The sequence below is a fragment of the Leguminivora glycinivorella genome, chromosome 8, assembly GCF_023078275.1.
Source record: "Leguminivora glycinivorella isolate SPB_JAAS2020 chromosome 8, LegGlyc_1.1, whole genome shotgun sequence".
Lineage (NCBI taxonomy): Eukaryota > Metazoa > Arthropoda > Insecta > Lepidoptera > Tortricidae > Leguminivora > Leguminivora glycinivorella.
The window spans coordinates 13584510-13608733 of record NC_062978.1 but is presented as its reverse complement, the minus strand read 5'-3'; the positions used below and the strand labels follow the sequence as shown (position 1 = coordinate 13608733).

At 35.4% G+C, this 24224-nt stretch overlaps 2 protein-coding genes and 1 non-coding gene across 3 annotated transcripts in view; 1 reads left to right on the top strand and 2 right to left on the bottom strand.

Annotated features, from left to right (window-relative positions):
- Window positions 1-7634: 7634 nt before the first annotated feature.
- Window positions 7635-10390, bottom strand: LOC125228905. The gene is made up of 2 exons (XM_048133615.1): window positions 9723-10390; window positions 7635-9303 (listed from the first exon to the last, which is right to left on the bottom strand). Exons 1-2 carry the CDS (start codon window positions 10015-10017, stop codon window positions 9215-9217), a joined length of 384 nt encoding a protein of 127 aa, XP_047989572.1. The 5' UTR covers window positions 10018-10390; the 3' UTR covers window positions 7635-9214.
- Window positions 10391-14561: 4171 nt separating this feature from the next.
- The window catches only part of LOC125228555 (hemicentin-1-like), a 183735-nt gene continuing 174072 nt past the window's right edge, over window positions 14562-24224 (bottom strand). Inside the window, exons 16-17 of the mRNA XM_048133164.1 lie at window positions 17013-17155; window positions 14562-14920 (exon numbers count right to left, since the gene is read on the bottom strand). Of these exons, the coding sequence (XP_047989121.1) occupies window positions 14816-14920; window positions 17013-17155 (248 nt within the window). The 3' untranslated portion in view covers window positions 14562-14815. The remainder of the gene's footprint in view (window positions 14921-17012; window positions 17156-24224) is intronic.
- On the top strand, window positions 23415-23488 carry Trnas-gga. The gene has a single exon. It is a non-coding gene; the product is annotated as a tRNA-Ser (tRNA).

The following is a 24224-nucleotide window of genomic DNA, read 5'->3' as shown; positions in this document are numbered from 1 at the left end:
AACATTTATATAAATTAATATCGGGTAATCTCCGGTGACACTTTGCTGGGACGTCAGTCTTCCGCGACCACGGCCAGTGCAACCTGGCCGAAACGTTGGGAAAAAAGGTAAAAATAATGTTAATTAATCGCGTTCGACCTGTGTGTGACTTTAAATATAAAAATTAAGGAATAAGTGTACATATTAGTAGTTAACTTAAGACAAATAAAATACAATTAAATTAAAAACTAATCTAAATTAAACTAAGTCAACTTAATAATTATAAAGATATATACATAATATACATATATGCAACTACCTGATGTCCCCCAAGTCCGTCCCCTGTGGAAGTGTGCCCATGAGGCTGGCTACATTCCCTCGCTGAATAGCAATGCCAATTCTTTGGCCAAGGAATGAGCCAGCCCTAGGATCTCCCGAAGTCTCCCGGAGTCTTCTTTTTAAGACCCGGAAGAAGTTAAGGGCATCACCCCTCCATGGTCCTAAGGTTTCCACCGCAAACGCCGCAAATATGTGGTTTTGCAGGAGACCGGCATATTTGCGGCGTTTAAGAGCTTCGGCCGCTGCCGCCGCTTCGCCAGCCTTCCGTGAAGTGGAAGCTAGATGGGACGGCGCTAAGGTATCCACGTGGCATCCCATATAAGCGGCCGTCCCATCTGCCAGGGGATCAGCGTTATTCCGTCGGGCCTCTTGTCATCGTCGCGCGCCAAGCCAGGTGGTTCCAAAGTGGCCGGCACACCTATGCTTGCAAGAGCCCGACGGATCGAGGCTGGCATGGCGAGACAGGCGACCGGCACTCCTACGGCAGGAGAGGCCATGCAAGCCCAGGCTGTCTACTTGTGAGCCGCAGGGACAGCAGTGGGGGACAACTATTTCAGCACCTATAGATGGAGGCCCACAGCCAGTCGGAAAGAATTATTCTAGTTCAGTTAAACGTTATAAATGACATCGTAAACGGCGGCTAGTACGGCACAATAAAGAAAGTTATGTATTTAGACATTATCGATAAACGCTAAGCCATTAAATAAATGGTTTTGAAGGGGCTTTAATATGGCTTGGGAAGTGGTAGATATTGTTTTCCTTCTTCGACGGTGTTTAGTATACAATTTTACAACAGAAATAGACATACACATACATACAATCACGCCTGTATCCGATGAAAGGATAGGCAGGGCACATGAAACTAGTAAAGCTTCAAATCAGTGCCACTCTTGGCAAATAAGGGGTTGAAAGAAAACGAAACTGTGCCTTCTACGACACCCACGGGAAGAAAGGAGGTGGAGACCTGTCACTGTCTTTATAATATCTAATATCACTTATTTATAACGTCTCTTTTATCTAAGAAGTTAAAGAAGTTTCGTGGGGATTTTATAGTATAAGTAGCTTATAATAAAATTAGTAACTTCGACTTTAAAAATATTACTTACTTTAGTTTAAAACTAACCATTTCAGACAATCTTTCTGTCGGGACAATCTGTAGGTACATTAAAATAGGCCAAGATCCATAGTTCAAGTCTCGCAGTTCGTTGGTTAAAATGTTTACTCGCATTTTTAATATTATGGCTGCTGAAGGCTGAGTACTTGATGCCCTGAAGATAGAGTAAATAATTTTCTATTCAATCGTCCGGCCGTATTTCCACAAGGGGGCAATTTGATTTGATAATAAGTAAAGCAAGTCTGCCGGTGTACCTACAATCACGAACTAAATAACCTAACCACAAAATTAAAATTTTTAAATTACCCCCGACAATGGACCAATTTCCATGAAACATGGCTAAGAACACTCTCGCACTCTCACTCAAAATCGGTTAATCCGTTCGGGAGCTACGAAGCTACAGACAGACACACACATACAGACGGACAGACAGAAACGTCAAACTTATAAGACCCCGTCGTTTTTGCGTCGGGAGTTAAAAACTGCTCGCTACCTTATTTTATAAAGTGTCCACCGGGAATTACATAGAACTTTGCAGAGATAACAGATACCTAAAACCTAGTTTAAACAAAATCTTTTTTCATGTTAACTTTACTCAAAGAACTTCGAGGTTTCTTATGAACATACAGGGTGAAGTAAAAAGGACCGTTCAAACTTTACATAGTGACTTTTGAGGACATAATGAACAACTTTTATTATGGGACCAATGCTGAAAACGCGAAAAAAATTTCGTTTCATAGAAATGAGCGGCATCGGGACAGAAATGTACGAAACAGCCAATTTTTTTTTTGCGAATCCACCCATATTAAATTTTGTTTTATATGACCTCAAAAGTAACTATGCAAAGTCTGAACGGGCCTTTTTATTTCACCTTGTATACGATTATTTGAAAGATAGGAAATTTGATTTGTTGTATGTAAATGTGTTCTTATTTTTTTATTTTAGACTGATATTATAAACGATATTTTATATTCAACAAATGTCAATAACAATGAAATTATTAGAGGTGTGTACGGCCTCTAAGTAAGTGTTATAAATTAATTAAATATATTATATACAATAGAAATGCCCTAGTGGCTGGGCATATTGGAAATATTAAAGCGTAAAGATAAATTATTTCTGGAGATGTAAAGGGTCTCCAAGAGAAGATTTTTTATATAATTAATTACAATATTGCGAATGTTTCAATATCACATTAAACTTTTTTGCATTGCCTGAAGGTTGACTGGTAGAAAATTCCTTATAGCATCTAGGTTGCCAATTGTACGAAATATTTATTATGTGAAATATAGATAAAATAATTAAATGTAATATTAACGACGACAAAAACAAGAGTGGAAATGAGTCCTTACGTGATGATATTTTTTCTTTTGTGTTCCTATTTGTAAACCATTACACGTCAATGAATTCCAGGTTCATTATGGTTTGGACCTCATTGTTCACAAACTTTATACTGTTTTTTTATTTATTATCAAGAAATTACTCCTTTTTAATAACGTAATTACTAGCTAAAAATACTGTTTTTTCCACGAGTAGATACAAAACCAAAAATAAACACAAATAAACAGTCCGTCTAGTTTTCTACTTTTACTTAGGGCCATCATATAATCGTGTACTTGAGTATTTAATAGTGCACGTGATCTGCAAAGTAACAATCAATCAGACAACATAATAATAACTTCTAACAAAGCCAAATTAATCTTTGCAGAGCTCGGATTATGAAAGTTTAGTTACACAAATATTTTATTATTTCTTATTTTATGCACCCCATTAAATGTTTTATACATAAAAAACCTGTTCCATATATACCCCATAACCGCTTAACTTTCAAAACCTTTAAGGCACCCTTAACCCATTCAGTGCTAATTACGACACATTGTTCTGAGTCTAAAATGTATTTTCACTAGCTAAAGGAAAATCCATGTTATGTCTACGACGACGTAGCACTACGACCATAGCTCAGCCGGTGAATGTGATAATGTCCACATACAAAGTTTCGTAGCACAGTGTAGTGTAAGCGGCCAGCGCGTGCTACGCGCTACGAGTGTACGTAGACATGGGGAATAACATGTTAAAATGCGCTTGTAGAGAAAAGCGCCTGAGGAGAGAGAGAACCTGATATCGGATCGTAATATTGAATATGTTAAAAACATAGGGTGTATCATTTTCAGGTTATTTACGCCGCTAATTTTTTTACTTTTAAGTCTAGTGTAGTTACGAACGAGGTTTCCACTTTCTGTAGTTTTTTAACACTAAAGTAATAAATGTGTGTGTACGTACGACAATTTCACCAAACGGGGTAGGCAGAGCACGTGAAACTGCTCACAATTCAGTTCCAGTCTTGGCAAAACGGAGTTGAAAGAAAAATATAAATTGTGAAAGAAATAATAATTGAAATGGACATGATCTAAAAGGGCAGGTTGTTACTCGTACATACCAAACCACTTCATTGTCACTTTATCAAATTGACCGACCCACAAATTAACTTAACATTACAGAACAGACCCTTGAATCAACATAATGGCGAGCAAACCATAGGAATCATGGACGTAACTAGATCTGATCAATTGACAGAAACGATTTGGATTGATAGACGACTTGGGCAGTGAATGGCTGTGAGATAAATAGGCGGGCAGGCCGAGTATTGAATACCTACGTAACAAATGGTTCTAACGCCTCAGTGAGGCAACAGTAAAGTTATTACAGTACACTAATATTTTTCTCTAGATAAATAAAAAAATGTAGGAAAACTTTACACAGATCAACTTGGTTCCAAATTAAGCAAAGCATGAACTATAAGTATGGGTGCTAGGCGACGATATTAGTAGAAGATTTATTCAATTAAAAAGTATACAAGAAACAAAAAGCAAATTACTAATACATACATGCAAAAATCTTAAACTAACTTATATTATAAATACTCTAAACTACATACTACTAATAATTAACTAGGATACGATACGATACGATACGATCATTTATTGATAAAATATATTTTACATGTCATTCTCTTAACAAGACCCAATCATAACAAGAACACCCCATCCAGCTGTTCCGCCTGCGGCATAGTGCCGATTACGCTAGCAGCATTTCCCCGCTGTATTGCCAGGGCAATACGCTGCGAGAAGTACGCGCCAGCCCTGGGGTCCCCTGTGGTGTCCACCAGCCGAGCTGACAGAGCCCTTACAAAGGCTTTCATGTCTGCTGACCAAGGGCCCAGCGTCTCCACCGCGAGACCGACGATATTTATACTTAAACATACTTAAATATATACTCGTATATAGAAAGCTCCCATGACTCAGGAACAAAATATTATTTATGTTCACACAAATAAATGCCCTTACCAGGATTTGAACCCAGGACTATCGGCTTAGCAGACTGGTTCACTACCGACTACTCTAGACCAGTCATTTATTTAATTTGATTATAACCATAAATAAGTTACTAAAAATAGTCTGGTTTATTTTTGCTACTTTAAAGTAATATTTCCGAGTATATTGGAGAAAATGGTTATCTGTATACAACGAGGAGGCACACACAAGGTAATAACAGATGGCGCCACCCAATTAGTCCATTGCAGATAAAGAATTTCATACGTGAGAGCGAGAAAATAAAAATAAATAAATAAATAAATATTAGGGACACCTTACACAGATCAACTTAGCCCCAAACTAAGCAAAGCTTGTACTATGAGTGCTAAGCGACGATATACATACTTAAATAGATAAATACATACTTATATACATAGAAAACATGAATGACTCAGGAACAAATATATGTGTTCATCACACAAATAAATGCCCTTACCGGGATTCGAACCCAGGACCGCGGCTTATCAGGCAGGGTCACTACCGACTGAGCCAGACCGGTCGTCAAAATAAAAAGGAAAAATATATGTTTTTCTCTCTCTCACATATGTATGACAGTGACATGCCTAGACACTTGCACAGGCGCCGCCTGGCGGGCTAAATTGTCAGTGTGCCTCCTCATTCATATTGGTATGTAGCAGTATTTATAGTTTGAAAAGTAAACTTTGATTACCAGTAACGAGTTCAATGTGGTTCGAATAGTACTTTACGCCCACAATCGGCGTCAGTAATGGTATTAACACCTACACGTAGTGTATTCCCATGTTATCATATGGGGTGGGGATGGGGACAAATTTAATTATATATTAATGACCATAGCGAAGCTTAACATTACATTAACCTAACATTCAGTAGGCGTTAAAAATAAATTAAAGACTGAAACGCCACATTAAAAACAATTCAATGACCGGGTTGCTAAAAGTACTCGTTAGAATCCGGCTTTCATCACCACTGGAGGTTTTCATTACATTTCCTATTTAACGAATGACATTTGTTTTGCAGGTGCAGGCAGTGCAGTTTCTGGATTTTTATTATTAAACTACTTTTGATAACATTTAGCAAAATGTATTGAGACATACCTAGTTTAAAATAATAAAGTACAAAAAAATATATAAAAAAACATTACTAACATAAAAAAAAGTCAACACAAAAACAACGTTCTTCGTGAGAATAATATCTTCAGTAATAGATTTTTTTAAATATTTTCGTCTTTAATTTTAATTTGTAAACCTACACGTAATACAATCTTTCATAAATATCTAAAGTAGTTGCGCACAGTTACCCTACATTACTCTATTTTCCTACCCATTTTAGCAGCCAAGATGGAGATCCTAGTACTGATTCCCATTACACTGTGCCCCCTGTGACGCGGGACAAACGTTTTGCGCGTCAACCTGCATCAACGGCACAATGCCGGCCATTGAGCTTTCTTCTCCCATATTTATGAGCTGAATATTTCTTCGCGCCGGATTAAAACTTATATAGGTATGATTTATCACGTGAGACCGCATTTTTACAGCTCCACTCAATTTATGTTGGTACATTGCGTAACTTTTTTGGGTTCCGTACCAAAAAGGTACAAAAGGAACCCTTATGGTGCGACTCTGTCCATCTGTTTGTCCGTCTGTCACATTACTGAATATCTCGAGAACTACTTATGCATCGATTTGAAATTTGAATAGTTAGGAACATTGTTAACCTCTACAAATTGAAAGTATTTTTTATTTTATTTATTAATAGTAATGTTAGGAAATGGCAAGAATGGAAGGGGGGCAAACTGTAAAGTCAAGTTACGAAAGAGCTTAAATTGTACATATCAAAACTATTTTTTAAAATTGTTTTCTTATGGAAAAAAAAAAGAATTTTGAAGGAAAATGTGAAAAAAAAAATACCGTTCCCCCTCTTATCTCCGAAGTTTACCAACGAAAAATTATGAAAATTTTACGAAATATTGTTTTTTTTGCTAAATTTTACAGGAAAAATAAAATCGTGTCTGTATGTTGCAAACTTTTTTTTATGTTTCGTAAGTTGATTTGGTGGTCGATTCTTCCTAGAAGAATATGTCGTGTTGATGACCTGTTGGATAATGTGTAGGTAAGTAGTTCATTACTATTGTAAAAAAGAGTAAATTCTAGCGGAGTGCGACACTACACGATTAAAATATGAAAGGATTAATGAAATACAATAAAATAAATCGGTACCAATTTCTGCCATCCATTGATAGAATATTTTTCCGCCTTTAGGTACTCAAATCAATCCGGCATTTAACATAATTGAAAAGACATACAAAGTTCTGCGATTTCAGACATATGCGATATATTTTTGAAGTAAGTATGAACTTTAGCTGAGTTTTTTTTTAAATCCAGAATATCAAATTATGATTATTTATTTAATAAAATCTATAATCATCAAAGTCATTCAATGAATTAGATACCTATGTATCTAAAAAATATTTTAAAATATTTTAAGCGGGTTACTCACATGTTAAGTCGATATAACGTTCGACATGTTTCGATACATTTCCGAGGATCTCTGTCAAGAGTAGCGACCCCGCTTTATCGTAGAAAAAATCAACCAAATACATAAATAGGTACCTACTTCTTATGTTATGAACCTGAAAGGTTAGCTTAAACAGCGTTCTTCCATTTTGAAACTGGCAACATACTTACAATTCTTTTGGTGTCACAGGTGTCCTTGAGCGCTGGTAACAGCTGATTCACGTTCTAGTTGACGTATGGAAAATTATAGCTCGACTAACATGAGTACGATGTCTCAGGATTGACATTGTTTCAACGTACTTTCAACTCACCTTATAAGTAGTCTTATACAGGGTGTTTCCTGTAACAGGAGCAATAAATTAAAATATAGAGCCTCTAACTAATCAGTAATTAAGTCCAAATGGTTTTAATTAATTAAACTGAAAAATAATTTTACCGTTATTTTCTAACAAAATAAATCGAGCCAGCAATGTACAGCCGTCAGCCGCCACACTTGGCAACCATTGATTCACTACTATCGTGTTTAGTCGGAATACTTCGTTGAGTGTAACACAAGTGTCACAAAAAGGATGCTCGAGTTCTTCAATCACTTCAGTGATTATGTTTTAAGTATTTACAGATAACACTTGATATGATAGCAATAAAACTAATAAACACAACGGACTTTTACGTAACTGTTTAGAAAATAACTTTGCAAACGTAAACTACCTATCTAGGTAAAATAATTAACCACAATAAAAAATCAAAATGTTTATTGAGTCCAAGCTATGGGTGGCTTACATTTTTATTGTTGCGTTCTGTGTTTGTGTTCTTTTAGTTGTTCTCATAAAGTAATGATTCATGATGGACATTGCATATTGGTTACACATTGTTTACAATAATAGGTCCTAGCTGATGGATGATGATAACCGTCGTATGTTATTTGTCGTAACCCTCGACTTGATTTTCTCTGGTTTCAGCGTAATTAAGGCTTGTCGTACAATAACGTAAACGCAATTCACACCATAGTAATTTGTAATATTGCCCAGACTTTACACTCGATAACTTGACATTCTCAATCATAACACGGTTGAACGTCAGGTCTTGTCACTATTCTTAGATAAGCCAAAGAGGTTCCAACATTTACGGCACTTAAGAGTTCTGTGTTTTGTGATTTAGGCCAAAAAGGTTACAGCATGAAAAACGGGCTTTGGTTATGGTATGGCAAAAATTAAAAACGCTCATTGCAATCAAAAAGTTTGCATTCGGGATTGCGTGGTAGGTATGTCAAACCCACAAAGGTGTATAGGAGAACCTTAGTCACAAATTAAGGCCGATAGAGAGGTCAAGTAAATAGCTGTGTTTCGTTTTCATTAACCGAGTAATGACGAATTCAAAAGTAATTCAAATGTCAAGATTGCCACTAGTGCGACACATTGACTTCTCTTTCGGACTGTGAATCAATGGCACTTGTCAAAAGAAGTTGGAGTATTTACATCGATTACTTACACTTAATAAAAATGCAATAATTGAATAATTTTTGGTTTTATGCACGTATAATGAAATAGTTAAAGAAAACAAAAAATAACTAAAATTCTATGGCTTCTTGTCAGAATCCTTAATAATTAATTGCCTACTAGCCACTTACTTAATTTAAAATGTTCTCGATATGCTGGCCATGTGCTTGTATGCATGCTTCGTACCTTAATAATGTATTTCGATGAACTACATTTAGATCACGTTGCCGTATGGTGTTAAATGCCTGAATAATTCGATCTTTTAACATTTCTACATTATCCACTTCGGCAGAATACACGTCGTTTTTGATAGCTCCCCATAAAAAGAAGTCCAGACAAGTTAAATCCGGTGACCTCGGTGGCCATCGCTTAGGTCCGAATCGTCCGATCCATCGATCTCCAAATAATTCAGACAACTTTTCACGGATTGCCACAGTGGAATGAGCAGGGGCTCCATCGAGTTGGAACCATGTTGCGTTTCTTATTTCCTCCGGCAGATTGTTGTAATACTGTAACAAAGTGCCATTTATCAAGTCTAAAAAACGGACTGTATTTAAATTACCATCGATGAATACCGGACCAATTATCGTATTTCCGTGTACAGCTGCCCAGACGTTCACAGAGAACCGATATTGGTGAGCTGTCTGTCTCATTAAACGGGGGTTGTTCGTACTCCAATAATGGGTATTTTTTCGATTCCATAGTCCATTGTTAGTAAACGTTGATTCATCGGTCCAGATAACATTTTGTGCGAATGTTATATCGCGTCTGTCCCCATGGCACTGTTCCATGAACCACTCACAATAAACATGCCGCGCTAAGTAATCTCGCTGCAACAAAGCCTGCACTTTTAAAAATTTGTATGGATGCTTCTTATTCTTTTTTAAAACTTTGTGAACAATACTATTATTGACACCAAATAACAGACCCGCTCTCCTTGTGCTGGTAGTTGGACGTTCACGGAAGTGCTGAAGAATCCGTCGTTCCAGTGCCAGTCTGACGTTAAATGCTGCACCAGGCCCTTGTGGCGGCTGCACTCTGCCAGATATGGGCAGGTCGTCCCGCACACGTTGCACAGCGTTCACAATGACGCGGCCGTTCGCAGGATGCCTCCGGTTAGGATTCCGCTCCCGGTACAAATTGAGAGCTCGAGCAGCATTGCCTCTCGTTTCTCCGTAGAGCAAAATCATGTCACATAATTCTTGAGAAGTATATCGTGCCATTTTTCAGCGATATTGACAATTTAATTGACAAGTCAGTACTACTTTTTATTTTAAATTATCCGAATGAGTTGAATAAAAAGTTCAGACCGAAAGATTTTACGATTTTCAAGACGGATTTTAAAAAATAACCAAAATTCGAGTGTCATTTTGTGTGACTTACAATTGAAAATTGTTCCTAGTCCGCCTAGATAAGACTACTATTTGCGATTGGTTTAAGATTATTTCTGAAGTTAGCCCCGGTACCACGCCACTAAATGACCGTAAAGCGATAATTTCGCGATAGTTAGCATCCACTGACTGTGAAATTTAATTTGAATTGCTCTTTCTCCATATTTAAGGACTTTGGAACATTAAGATATTTTAACTATGACTACTGATAATCTAAGGAATCTACATTTTAATTTATTGCTCCTGTTACAGGAAACACCCTGTATATGAATATTCATGATCTTTGTCAGACTGCGGTTTCAGGGTCAGGGCACTTAAGGCCCCACCATATAATTTTACTCCCTTTTATTTCTCTGATACTGCGATATGCAGTTGACGTATGATATGGACTTATGTAGGTCTTTTCGGGCAGTCAAAACATATTTGGGTCGACCAAATGGATGTTTTGTTCATCATCCTTAATATCTTTGGGCGGATAGCGGAGATACATCTATGTGAGCCCGTTGTTGGCGAAAGTAGCTTTCGTCAATATTACGCCAGACAATCTTGGTGTAATACGGCTTTAGACGAAGCAAAGTAGGATTTTCTTGTGTTAGAGGCCAATAATTATTTTAAGTCATCGCACAAAGTTGCATTTTTTTTTCATACCCTATTTGAACTATGCTTACTTACTACGTACACTATGCTTAGGAGCAGATTTGTGGCCATTTCACAAAAATGAAAGTTACAAGCGAAGTCTAGTAACTCAACTCAACAATTTTTATTACCAATATAAATAACAATTTTTGAACTGGCGCATATACAATACCACACATAAAGGCACATCACATAAAGGTCAATATGCTGACTTTGCTTTGAATTTAAGTGGATAGTGAAAGATGTAAAAAAAAACAGCATAACTCAGTTTTAACATTTTTTAATCACATTTAATAAAAACTGTTATTATTCAGTTCAATGCCATGGCAACTGTTTTCAACAAATCATTTCATTCGTGCATACAGTATTTATTGTTACTGGTATTATGAGCAATTCATGTTTTTTGACAATCAGTCCGTGCGATAATCATGATTGTGTACACTGTATTTCAATAACCATATTTAATTTACTAATTCAATAATTCAATTTAATTTGGTGTCTAATAACGATAACAGATTGGTAAATATAAAACAAAGTTATTAATCGTGTACATTAATCTATGTATATTTACATTACAGTTTACAATTATGTTATTTACAATAAATACGTTCATTTTTATAATACTAAGTGCAATTAAAATAAAAGTTAAGTAAGTGTGAAATTTCTCATTAATGTTTTTATTATTCTTAAACATCATCAAATTGTGATATACTAAGACTGTGATATACAGAAAGTACGAGATCTCACATGCGAGTTTCATTACAATGCGGGATTGGATCGTTCCGCTGAATTAGATGTAACCTTAATTGAATAGTCCATAAGGTACTTATTATGTAAAATCGCATGCGATTTCGCACAACGTCTAAATGAGCCTTAAGACATAAATTATCTTAGCTTAGAGCCTGCTCCCACTTGTTCCCTCTTAGTAAACAAGTGTTATTACGAAGAAATACTTTAATACCTACGGTTTTCCTCTATACTAATATTTACATTTTGAGTTCATATCAGTCATTGCCTTGAAATATTATTATTCTAGTTACATACATTAATATTTTTCTAAATACATAATAATTTGACTTTTTCGTCGAACTTTTCCCCGAAATTTTACGAAACACAAGAATCTAATACCTAAACAAATAAAATTATTAATTCGTTAAATATTATGAATCGTATTTTATTACTTTTATTAAAACAGTGGAAGAAGAACAAATTGACAATTATTTTCATAACAGTCATCAAGATTAAGAGTACATAATATACGAAGTACGTTAAAGAATAATGGAATATTCCAATAAATGTTTAATTAAGCTAGCAAAATTTGCTTCCAGGTATATCTTTTCCCTGTCATATCGTGACAGGTGATTAACTTGTCGTGGGAATTTTCAGCGTGTCTTCAAAATTTGGATACATATTTGACAACACCTTGTCAAAAAGTGAATGCGACTTTAAAAATACCAATAAACGTTTTTTATAAAGATGAATTATTCCAGGATTTGTTTTGTTATAAATGTGGCATTTGATGTACTTAAATTATATTTAATATGTTCATAAGTTTTATAATTAATAATAGCGTTCCTTTGAATCAAACACGAGTAGATATATTATAGTATATATACTCGTAGATATGTAACTTTAAATCAGTCAGTCAAAGTTTTAATTATGGAAAGTCTGCTATCAGAAACGGCTGTAGGTTTCACTTCGTGGTGATTAACATATGAATAAGTGCTTCCGTCAAGTAAAAATGGGTAAGTAGAAATGGGTAGATACTCGTACATAGAGATATATGTAGTGTAAGTATATTATTTGACGCGATATTCGTACATTAGTGGTTTGAGGATTTCAGGTACATCTCTAGGTAAAATAAAAACGAGCGGTAACGCTTATTGCCAGTTAAATTAGTGAAATAATGACTTTAAATGTTAGTTTTTTCGGTTTTCTCTTTATATGCGTGTTTATGTAGTAAGTATATGGCTTTGTATAATCCATACTATAATTTTATATAAATGGGAAAATGTGTGTTGTCTATTTGTTTGTCCGTCTTTCACGGCAAAACGGAGCGACGAATTGACGTGATTTTTTAAGTGAAGATAGTTGAAGGGATGCAGAGTGACATAGGCTACATTTTGTCTCTTTCTAACGCGAGCGAAGCCGCGGGAAAAAGCTAGTTATACCATAAATATAATAAAATAAGGGCACTTGCACCACCCGCTTAACTCAAGGTTAGTGGGCTGTCAACTGTCAAATTCCATATAAAATGGTGGGTTAACCTCGGGTTAAAATCTACCCCGCAACCTGCGTATAGGTATATTAGGTAATACTTACCTATTATACTGAATACTGATTTCAATCTCCATTCATTGTAGAGGTAAGAATAGAAAGGGTATCTGTTTGTCGACAAAATAAATCATGCATGTTATTTAACTGCTATAGTGGTCAACAATGTCTGTCTGAGTGTCCAGCTCAGTGACGGTTACCGCTCGGCTAGAAATTGAAATTTTACATTACGCGACCGTACAGTGTTTTAAGTGTCTATTGCGAAATGAACATTTTAGTACATTTCATTTTGTGGAACTATCCCATTATGCTCTTTCACTTTTTTGAAGAGATGGCTGTTAATTTAGGTTAGTAAACATTATTAAACACAAACACATGATGACTATTGTCGGCATACAAACATGAATGTTGTAAACAATACAATCATTTTTTGGGCAGTCGTGTAAATGATTAACCGAAGAAAGAATATAACGCAAAAAGCGAATTTATAATTCCGAATCCGTCGTAGACAATTTGGACAATAATTTACAGATCAAAGTTATTAATTCAGTAGAAAGTTTTTGACATCAGCATTCTAGGGTTTAACCCGATTAATTAATACTGCCATAATGAAGATTATCCAGTTTTGGGCACGTCAATTTTCTAAAAGAGTATTCCTGAATATTATGAATAAAGTGGACATGGAAGCGAAGGTCACCCTCTTAAAGCATTTCATAGGTTATTGTTATATCTCCCTCTTCACGAAATTCAAAACTGTCGTGGTATTATCCAATGTTGAATCTCTGTACGGTAAATCTATATACCTCTATATTTACTGATTGTACTGTGATCCACAAATTTTAAGTCCTAGCCTAGAAGATTTGTTTCTTTGGGATTTTGTTTTTCAGTCACTGTTGATTTTGAAAATGACCATAAAGAAAAATCGATAACTGCAAAAAACAAACAATAAATACTAATGAACACAAGTTAAATTATAATCTATTGAAAATATTTCAACTTGTGCTGTCTTAAAGTAGTCACACTACTATGTATATAAATTAAAACCGAAATAAATTACACATATGAAAGAAAAAGTGACCAAGTCCTCTGGTGCCTGAGGCTGGAACCGAACCAGCGTACTCTCCAATCGCGGGAAATGCCTCTTTATCCGCTCGGCCACCCAGGTCACAGCTGTCGAGGTCGAAATTATCTCTCATATGAGTAATCTATACAAGGACTCGTAGCGCCCTCTGTCCATCCCTAGGGCAGAACGGTATGGTTCTTGCCCCCCGTGTGAACCAAACTCAAGTTGGTTTCGACACAGCTCTCGAGCTGTGCAGCGCCATCTCTCGAGATGGCGCTGCTAAATCAATTCTAATAAACACAAGTTAAATTATAATCTATTGAAAATATTTCAACTTGTCCAGCCTCAGGCACCAGAGGACTTGGTCACTTTTTCTTTCATATGTGTAATTTATTTCGGTTTTAAACAATAAATAATTAAATTTTGCATTATTTATTTTTAATAGCACAGATCGTATGACGAAATTAAATTAATTTATAATGTTTGTTACTTAGATCTGATATTATCTCAAAAATAAAATCAACTTTGCCCAGAACCCAGAACTATTAAGCGGCAGTTAACACTTCGTCATTTTAATTTATAATAATTATAAATATTCGTAAAAACATGTAACAATTAGGTAACCTTGACTACAAAACAAAGAGTACGTACACAACATTAAACGCAACTTTCTTGATGGGCCGCCAGCAAGGGCGTTCTCGTCGTGACCACCTCTCGATGCGATCTCACCGCGCCATTGACACCGCTTCGACCAGATTCACTCTGAAACAGCCGACAAATGAGCAGAAATTCTCGGTATAATAGTGCTACGCTCGACGCATTCTGACGCACAGCACTAATTAATAATGGGACCAAAACATTTGGGAAAGGCTCTCTTAATACTCCTAAAACAAATGACAAAGTTGACTTTAAAGTAATTTCATACAGGTTTTAACTTGATGCCCAAACTGCTTGCTGGTAGAATTGACGTTTAAATGATGATTTTGATTTATAAATGTTATAAAAATGTATGAATTTGATTTAGTTTGATGTTTTACAGTCGGTAAGGGCAGCTTCAATCCGTTGTAAATGCGATCTACAAAGCGAATCATCGTAGCATGAATGTTCATGAACTAACAACTTAAAGTAACTGAATTAAATGACAGCGGGATTAGTCGATCCAACCAATGTACATATAAGCTGTAGTTATAAAGCGAAAATTCTATCAAGTACCTATTTTATGGTCACTTACGGTAAACGAGAAAAAATAACGCCGTGTGAACCTAGCCTTACGGGTCGAATGCGATAAATGAACACTATTTTATCTTTATTCCAACTTTTCGAACAGGTTACACTGTACTGTCTGGTGGTCATGGAATACTGATGATGAACTTTTGAACAACACTGACTTACCCAATTTTTTTTTTTAATTTAATAAATGTTCGGGGTAAACAAATCAAACTTATTAACCCGTTTTTGTACAAGGTTCATTACCGCACTGAGTGTACCAGTGCAACCTGGCTGAAACATCAGAACCGAAGGTAAATTCTAAATTTATCGCGTTGGACCACAGAATATATAATAGTACAAGTACAGAAGGCCCACTTCTTTGATGTTCACGAAATGCCGCCTTTATAAATGCCTACAAAATTCTAACAAAGAAACGAGCCGCACGTGCGCAGCTTCGGAGTATAGGGTTGCCTATAGATTAAAACGAATAGGCTAGTTTCCTATACTTAAAATAAAATATTTTATGCAGTGCACGAAATAAAGAACCACATAATTAGAAGAAAAATTTGGACAGTAGTTATGTTTAAACACAATTTCTATTTAATAAGTCAAAGAGAAAGATATAAAGTAAATGAATTGACCGTGACGTCACTCCTCAGTATTTCATAGTAATTCCATATTAGAAAATCGTTTTGACAGTTCTTAAAAAGAAGCTGATTTGACTAGTAGGAAACTAGCCTATTAACAATCAGATAAAATGTTATACTATATCATATTTAATTCTTAGGTATATAATTTTCTCTAGGTATATAATATACAGTATTTATATATTTTTGTTTAATCCCTAACATCACAAGACTTATTGAACTTTTCCGTGGGACTTAATCATTAGTAGATGTGTGAAATTGTCTTATTTATTCATGATGACATTTAACTAAGTACGAGTATTATTAGCCATTCCACACGCCGACATCGCATATAAACCTTAGTAAAAACTCGCGACGTAAAGTAACAATAAAAAGTGTGAGCGTGCGTTCCGTGAGAACGCGCGCCACCCCTGAGTAGGCCGCGAACTCGCGGCCGCCAGCATGTACTTGTAACGCGGCGATAGAATCGCAGAGTGAGCCGCCCCTGGTTGGACCCGTAAGGCTAGGGTACATGGCGCAAATTTTTTCTCATGCCGTATACGAGATTTTATCGAATACCATAATGGCAGTGAATGTTACATTTCAACTTACACAATCATTCACATGGCGTATTGCGAGAAAATTGCGTACCCATTAAGTGTGAACGATTTTGAAAGTTGCCATATTAAGAACAGTCAACAAAACAGCTGTGAATACAGACAAAGTTTCAAAAATAAGTACACAAAACTTTACTGCATGTACAGTCAACCAATTTGAATCCTAGGCCACTCTAGAACCCTGTGGCCTGTGTTATTGACATCGTGCTTTATTAAGTCACTCAGACATTTAAGGAAAGGTTCTACGGTGGCCCATACATAATTCCAATTGGTCGACTGTATATTACGGTGTGTATATTTTTGGCACTTTGTATTCACATCCGTGTTGTTGACTGTACCAAAACGCGAAAATGTATAGTATTATAATAAGGTCAAGTGTTAGTAAAGTGATTTATTATCTACCTGTGAGTCAGCGTAAGCAGCGTGCTGTGATAAAGGCGTGGTCGGCGACGCGCGTACGATGCTGTGGGCGCTGCCAGAGTGTTTCTGCTCCGGCGACGCTACCACAGCGGAGTATTGCGGCGGATCGGGCGGACAGTTCACACCTACACAAACGTTAGTAAGCGGTGCTGTACTAATACTGAAAGCGGCTTTTATGGTATCTAAAAATATTTTCTACTCCAGCACTTAAATCTGTCAATTAGATTATTGTCAGCGGTATCCAAATAAACTTAATTTGAGTAACGATAAGAAAGTCTATTTGTATATAGGTTCATATCATAACTGCTGAGCAGTAATGATATGTAGAATGTTCACTCCATGCGAAGAAAATACCTGATAAAGAAAAGTTTTAACTGTGCGTTGTAAAAACTTATTTAAAATTGGTTTTAAGCTTCTTAAATCAACATATCATTCGTTTGCCTTTATTACATTCATTTTGGAATTTGGGGCACCTTTGTAAATATCCAGTTTAAAATTGATGCGTATAAATAAGTCGTAAATTGACCACGAATAATTATTACAGTATTATGAGAGCATATTACTAGCTTAATAAGTAGGTAATTATTCAGAAAATTGATGTAATGGGGTGATCAACTGAGCACTGTACTAATTTCTCGAGGTGCATAGATAACGTGCAAACTGAAATCCTTAGAGAATGAAACGCTAACGAAAGCGTTTTGTTATCGTAGCGCAAGTTTTTGTCACATTGGCTAGACTGTCTGATACGCTACATAAACTAGGCAGCCCTATCAACACCCGGGACGCATTGTTGCACGGGACCCTAAACGCCCCATGTGCCTTTTGCATATACTACGCCCACACTACAAGTTCTGTTAATAATTGGTAATCAAGCATGTGCTTTATTAATAGATAGAGTAGAAAGATATATATTTCAAATACTTAAAACTTAAAATTTGAGTAAGCAACACAAACTTTAACATCATAGTAACAAACTAAAATAGAAGCAAAACAAACCGCGAACTGTAGATTGTATAAGAAATTGCATAGAAAGAGGTTTCCGCAGAACTGACTCATTTAAAGCAACAGTGCTTCTTGTTACTGCTCGTAATCAGATTATTCACTGCCTGGTGGCGAGCAAACCATCGACCCGTACAAAACATAAACAGAAGAAAATAAACAAGCTTGCCGCTAATCCGTGGAAAAAGCCGGACCGGCAAAAAGATAGCTCGCTAATAAGTAAAGTTTTAAAGTCGGAATGTCGAAGCCCTGACGTAAAAGTCTAAGTAAACAATACTTTTAACTTCTGGCATCCAGCAGCTTGCTGCCAGCGTCTGGCTTTATACGATACAAGTTTCGTTGCATAGGACAGTGTTTCAGAGAATGTGTGTAATGGCAGAAAAGTTTTTATTCCTTAGGAACATCTGTTGTTTGAAGTTTTGATATTCTGTCGCATATTCTGTTTATAAAGTAACATACCTAACTGAACACGGTACAAGCACATACGGTTATTATCGCTAAAATCAAAGTTCATACTTATTGAGCAACTATTTCAGTGTGTCAGATTCGTGCACTTCTGGTAGGTTTCCTTAGGTCTGTTGGTCAATAGCAATTGCACAGATTGAAAAGGCCATAGGTCCAAATGCCTGTAGTAAGCAGTGGTCTATATTTAGCTGTGGTATATTGTAGGTAGCTTCTTTTTACTGTATTGGAATTTTATGCATGGAGAAAACAACGATGCGAAAGCAGCACCCGTCAAGGTATACGAACTATTTGAGAGTTGATGGAATCTAAAATAAACTGGGCTACTGGATAAAAGTAATCGGATGCTTGCTTAATAAAACGGTAATCAATTTTATTTTCAGCAGGCAGTGACTCGCCTCGACAAAAAATGATTAGATTTATAATGATTATGTTTGCGTGACATTGAATGCCTATCCATATGAGAATAAATGTTTATCCGTATAGTTTCCATTAACAACACTTTGAGTCAAAGGTTGTCGCTCGCTGTTTCTGATTAGTTGATAGTCACTGTAGTCTACGGATGCCTGCAACTCCAAAGGTGTTACATGCATTAAACTGTAGGCTCTAGATATTCATGTAGTCTTCTCGATATCATTTTATATATAATATATAAAATGATATCGAGAAGACTACATGAATATTTATTAATTATTATACCTATTTAAAAAAAAATCTACTAATGTGTTATTCCACCTGAATTTGCAATAAAATGTCAACTTTAATCGTAAAATTTTTGATTTGACATTTTATTGCAAAATGCATGTGGGATAACACATTATTGCGTACGTATCAGCATTTATAAATTTTATACTACCTACAGATATAATCTAAAATCAGGTAAGAGATTATATCAACTAGTGATTGTCAGTTGTTCACTTTTAATACGATCGATATTTGAAACGAAACAAATGACTGATCGGTGAATTCCATCATCGCAAATATGATTATTTCTTTGTCAATAACATAATGCTCTAAATTAAAGTACGATGTGCTAGCATAAACAGATTTCTTAATAAAGGCCAATTTCTTTTTAATTTATTTACTTATTTCAAGGTACCTACATATACACTTTACATTTTTTGAAGTTACTCGCCAAACAGAACTGCTCAAGCAGTTTGTTGACGAGACAGCGCGCATTTGCCGATAACGCTCTGCACCATACTTAAGTCGCAATTATTCTTAATAATGCTTACCCTAAATTTAATATTAAATAGTAATTTAGTAAATGCATACCTACGTGAACATATGCTTAAACTAACATACTTTTCAAAATAGTAAGTATGAGACAGCAAACAATACCCCAGTCGAAATTTTCCCGCTGGACCTTATAGAGAACTTCTGACATGGATGTATATAAAATATTTCATAAAACAAATAATATGTACCGAACATAAACTGTCGTTTAATCGAAAATACCCAAGCCACGCACGGGTAGACCGTCCAGTAGCACACCGCACCAAATATGGCAGGCGTCACAATAATTCACATAGAATATTGACACTAATTCCCCTGGATATTTGACCATCCATCCCAGAACATTGTAACAAAATATTTCGCAAATAAACTTTACCTCATGCACAAACGGTGCACATTTTAGAATCATATAAAGATGGAAAATTTTTGAAGGAAAACATTTGGAGGAAAATACTTTGTACATTTCAGCAGTATGCTGCTTTTATGTTTGTCTTTGTTCACGTACTGTTAACGCCGAATAAACAAGTTCAGTACCTACGTTAAATAATATTCGCTGAATATAGTAAACTGTACAATTCTTCAAACAAAAATATCACCTTTGATATTCATATTGATTAATCCGAGATAATGTAGGTGCAAATTGAGCCGACTAAGTTAATAGAAATAGTAACATGTTGGGAAAGTGTCGTGTTTTTAAAGCATATTATTTAAATAAATAAGTTCCTTTTTGCTTTTATGTTTGTCTTTGTTAACGTACTGTTAACGCCGAATAAAAAAGTTCAGAACCTACGTCAAATAATATTCGCTGAATATAGTGATTAAACTTTACACTTCTTCAAACAAAAATATCACCTTTGATATTCATATTGATTATTCCGAGATAATGTGGGTACAAATTGAGCCGACCGATTTAATAGAAATATTAACATGTTGAAAAGTGTGTTTTTAAGGCATATTATTTAAATAAATAAGTTCCTTTTTTATTAAAAACTAATATAATAAGTTTTAATCAGTGTGTAAAAGCCATACGATAAATAAATAAATTAAAAACTGTTAATTGCCTTTTAAGCATGATAGTGTATATTTTTACTTTGCCTCACGAACGGCTCCTATTATTCTACCGCTTGTGTAATCTTCGCTACCGGCCCAGCCACGACATTGATCTAAGCGCGACAGCGGTGAGCGGCGGTCATACATTGGAGCAAGACACAGCGATGATTTCAGCGATGACTTTTCATTCGCACGTACGGCTGCCGCTCACCGCTGACGCGCTTAGACCAATGTCGTGGCCGGGCCGTACCAGTTGCACGATACCAGCGGAACGGGCTACGGCGCTCGACTTAGACGTAGGTACAAAGGTTCTCATGAGTCTTTCAACTATGCAAGACCTGACAAACGATAAGCCGTAATGTATTCATAAAGAAATAGGTGATTCGTAGGTTGAAAATTTACATACATTTATTCGGACAACATCATCAAAGATATCTATTTACATAGCTAAGATACACAACACGACAACATTTTACCATAATATATTTATACTTTTTTTCTTTCTCTTATGTCTAACAAAAATTGTAACGAATTTGCATGAAATAAAAGGCTTTTTATTTACATTTATTATTCGGACAACAACTCTTCTCTGATATAAATATGTATCTAAGGTTTCACTGCAATACAGGTATCATACCTGAGCAGTTCCCAAAAAGTTGTACATAGTAACGTCAGCAAATTTTAATTGATCTAATTTTGTTACTAACATTTAGTAAAATAAGTCAACTTTCATAAGATATTATATAACATAGTATACTAGTTAGAGAACCTTAATGACGAAATAGAAGTTACAAAAAAATTCGATTCGTTAAATAAATCTTGGTAACAAAATACGAATAAAAACAAATGAATCAACTTTTTAATAATAAAACTACCGTGAGTCACTGACATATTAAACATGTAAAATCGGGTAACTCACGTAAAATTGTCGAAGGTCGCTCGACATGTTTCGCTCCGTAATGCTCCTCGTTATGGAGCGAAATATGTCGAGCGACCTTCGACAATTTTACGTGAGGGTCCCGACTTTACATGTTTAATATTCAACTTTTTCCTTAATTTTTGTACAAACTTTTTAAGAACTGCTGACTTATGAGCCAAAAAAAAAATAGTTATTTGTTATACAAGGGGGCAAAGTTGTATTATAACGCCGAGTGTGGAATTGAAAAACGAGCAAGTGAAAGGATTCTATAGTTGAACCACGAGCGAAGCGAGTGGTTCGAGAATAGAATCCTGAACATGCGAGTTTTTAAACACACGAGAAGTAAAATAAATTTGCACCCGAGTGTAACACAAAACTTTTCCCCTCACTATAGCGAGGAAACTACAACGCAAAAAATGCGTTTATTACTGCTTCCATCAGTAGTTCCACAGGTGGTAAATCATCTTTATGACTTCACCTACTTTTATCAATTTTAAAGCAGTTAATTTGACTTTATTCAAGGTCAAATTACTTTACCCACTAGTGGATAAAATGCGTTTTTACCCGCTGGTATTGAAGGATAAAACACGTGTTTCCGAGCTAGTGAGGGGAAAAAAGAAATTATAACATCATTAAATGGTTGTAGGTAGTGTTTAATACAGTGAAACCTGGATAAGCGAGACTTCAAGGGACGACCAAATTTTGGTCACTTAAAGAAGTATTCTACATACCCAGGGTCTCAGTTAGCCAGGTATAAATAAATGTCTGTCTCACTTACAGAGGATATCACTAATAGAGGTTAGAATAGAGATCATGCCAGTTATAGAGGTGATAAATAAGGAGTTTTTCAAAATTTATAGGGTTATTATTAGTTATAACCTCTAAAAAGGATAAGAAAACAGGCCTTGTCTAACTTGTCTTTAAATAAAATATATGACTCGAACGTCATTACGTCTTAGAACTTTTATAGTATGAAATTTATTGTTTTTAAAATTGTAATATGTTTTTATCCAGATTTTGTTCTAGATCTTATACTGATTTAATTATTTTTATATTAAAGGAAAAAATGGAAAAATTTACGCTTCCGGCGGGACTTGAACCCGCATCACTTTTGCAATCCGTGCAATGCTCTTACCAATTGAGCTACGGAAGCCACGCCGGACTTCGCAAATCTTTCCATGCCTTTCCTTTTGTACACACGTCTTGGGGTGACGTCTAGCGCCATCTACCGACAGACTATTACATCTTGTAACGGCACTGGAGTCTCAAGTTATATTGAGAATTCACCAGTAACAATGTGCTAACCCATACTAAATTAATTTTTATTAAGCAGAAACGTCTGATAATGATTCTAAACATTTTTATATTAAAGGAAAAAATGGAAAAATTTACGCTTCCGGCGGGACTTGAACCCGCATCATTTTTGCAATCCGTGCAATGCTCTTACCAATTGAGCTACGGAAGCCACGCCGGACTTCGCAAATCTTTCCATGCCTTTCCTTTAATATAAAAATGTTTAGAATCGTTAGCAGACGTTTCTGCTTAATAAAAATTAATTTAGTATGGGTTAGCACATTGTTACTGGTGAATTCTCAATATAACTTGAGACTCCAGTGCCGTTACAAGATGTAATAGTCTGTCGGTAGATGGCGCTAGACGTCACCCCAAGACGTGTGTACAAAAGGAAAGGCATGGAAAGATTTGCGAAGTCCGGCGTGGCTTCCGTAGCTCAATTGGTAAGAGCATTGCACGGATTGCAAAAATGATGCGGGTTCAAGTCCCGCCGGAAGCATAAATTTTTCCATTTTTTCCTTTAATATAAATATGTTTAGAATCGTTAGCAGACGTTTCTGCTTAATAAAAATTAATTCTGATTTAATTACTAATTATTAATTAATAAATTAAAACCGTATTTATTTAGTAATTAATAATTATTAATTAATAATTATTAATTACTAAATAAATACGAAAACCCTTAAACTCGCTAAAACACAAATCTCGTAATTTATTAATGGACTACCGAGTAAAAATATGGAAATTGATTTACAATAAAGTCCAAGTTACAGAGGTCATAGATTGACTGTATCTCAGATACAGAGGTACAAGCAAAGAAAATTCTAGAGAAACAATTAAGATAATTTAATCTTTTATAATTATATAAGCTCAGTAACAGAGGTAAAATCACTCTCTGTCCCACTAATAGAGGTAAATGAGACTATAAGAACACTTTTATAGTATGAAATTTATTGTTTTTAAAATTGTTATATGTTTTTATTTAGATTTTGTTAAAGATCTTATAGTGATTTAATTACTCTTAAATAAATACGAAAACCCTTAAACTCGCTAAAACACAAATCGCGTAATTTATTAATGGACTACCGAGTAAAAATATAGAAATTGATTTGCAATAAAGTCCAAGTTACAGAGGTACAAGCCTAGAAAATTCTAGAAATACAATTAAGATAATTTAATCTTTTAAACATAGTCTCAGTAACAGAGGTAAAAATCACTCTCTGTCCCACTAACGC

What these genes read in the sequence shown, in the direction of transcription:
- LOC125228905 (XM_048133615.1), bottom strand. Translation starts at nt 10,017, where the DNA reads ATGGCACGATATACTTCTCAAGAATTATGTGACATGATTTTGCTCTAC. An exon ending in TACCAGCACAAGGAGAGCGG is followed by an intron (nt 9,304 to 9,722) that starts GTCTGTTATTTG and finishes ACTTTGTTACAG; the next exon opens with TATTACAACAATCTGCCGGA.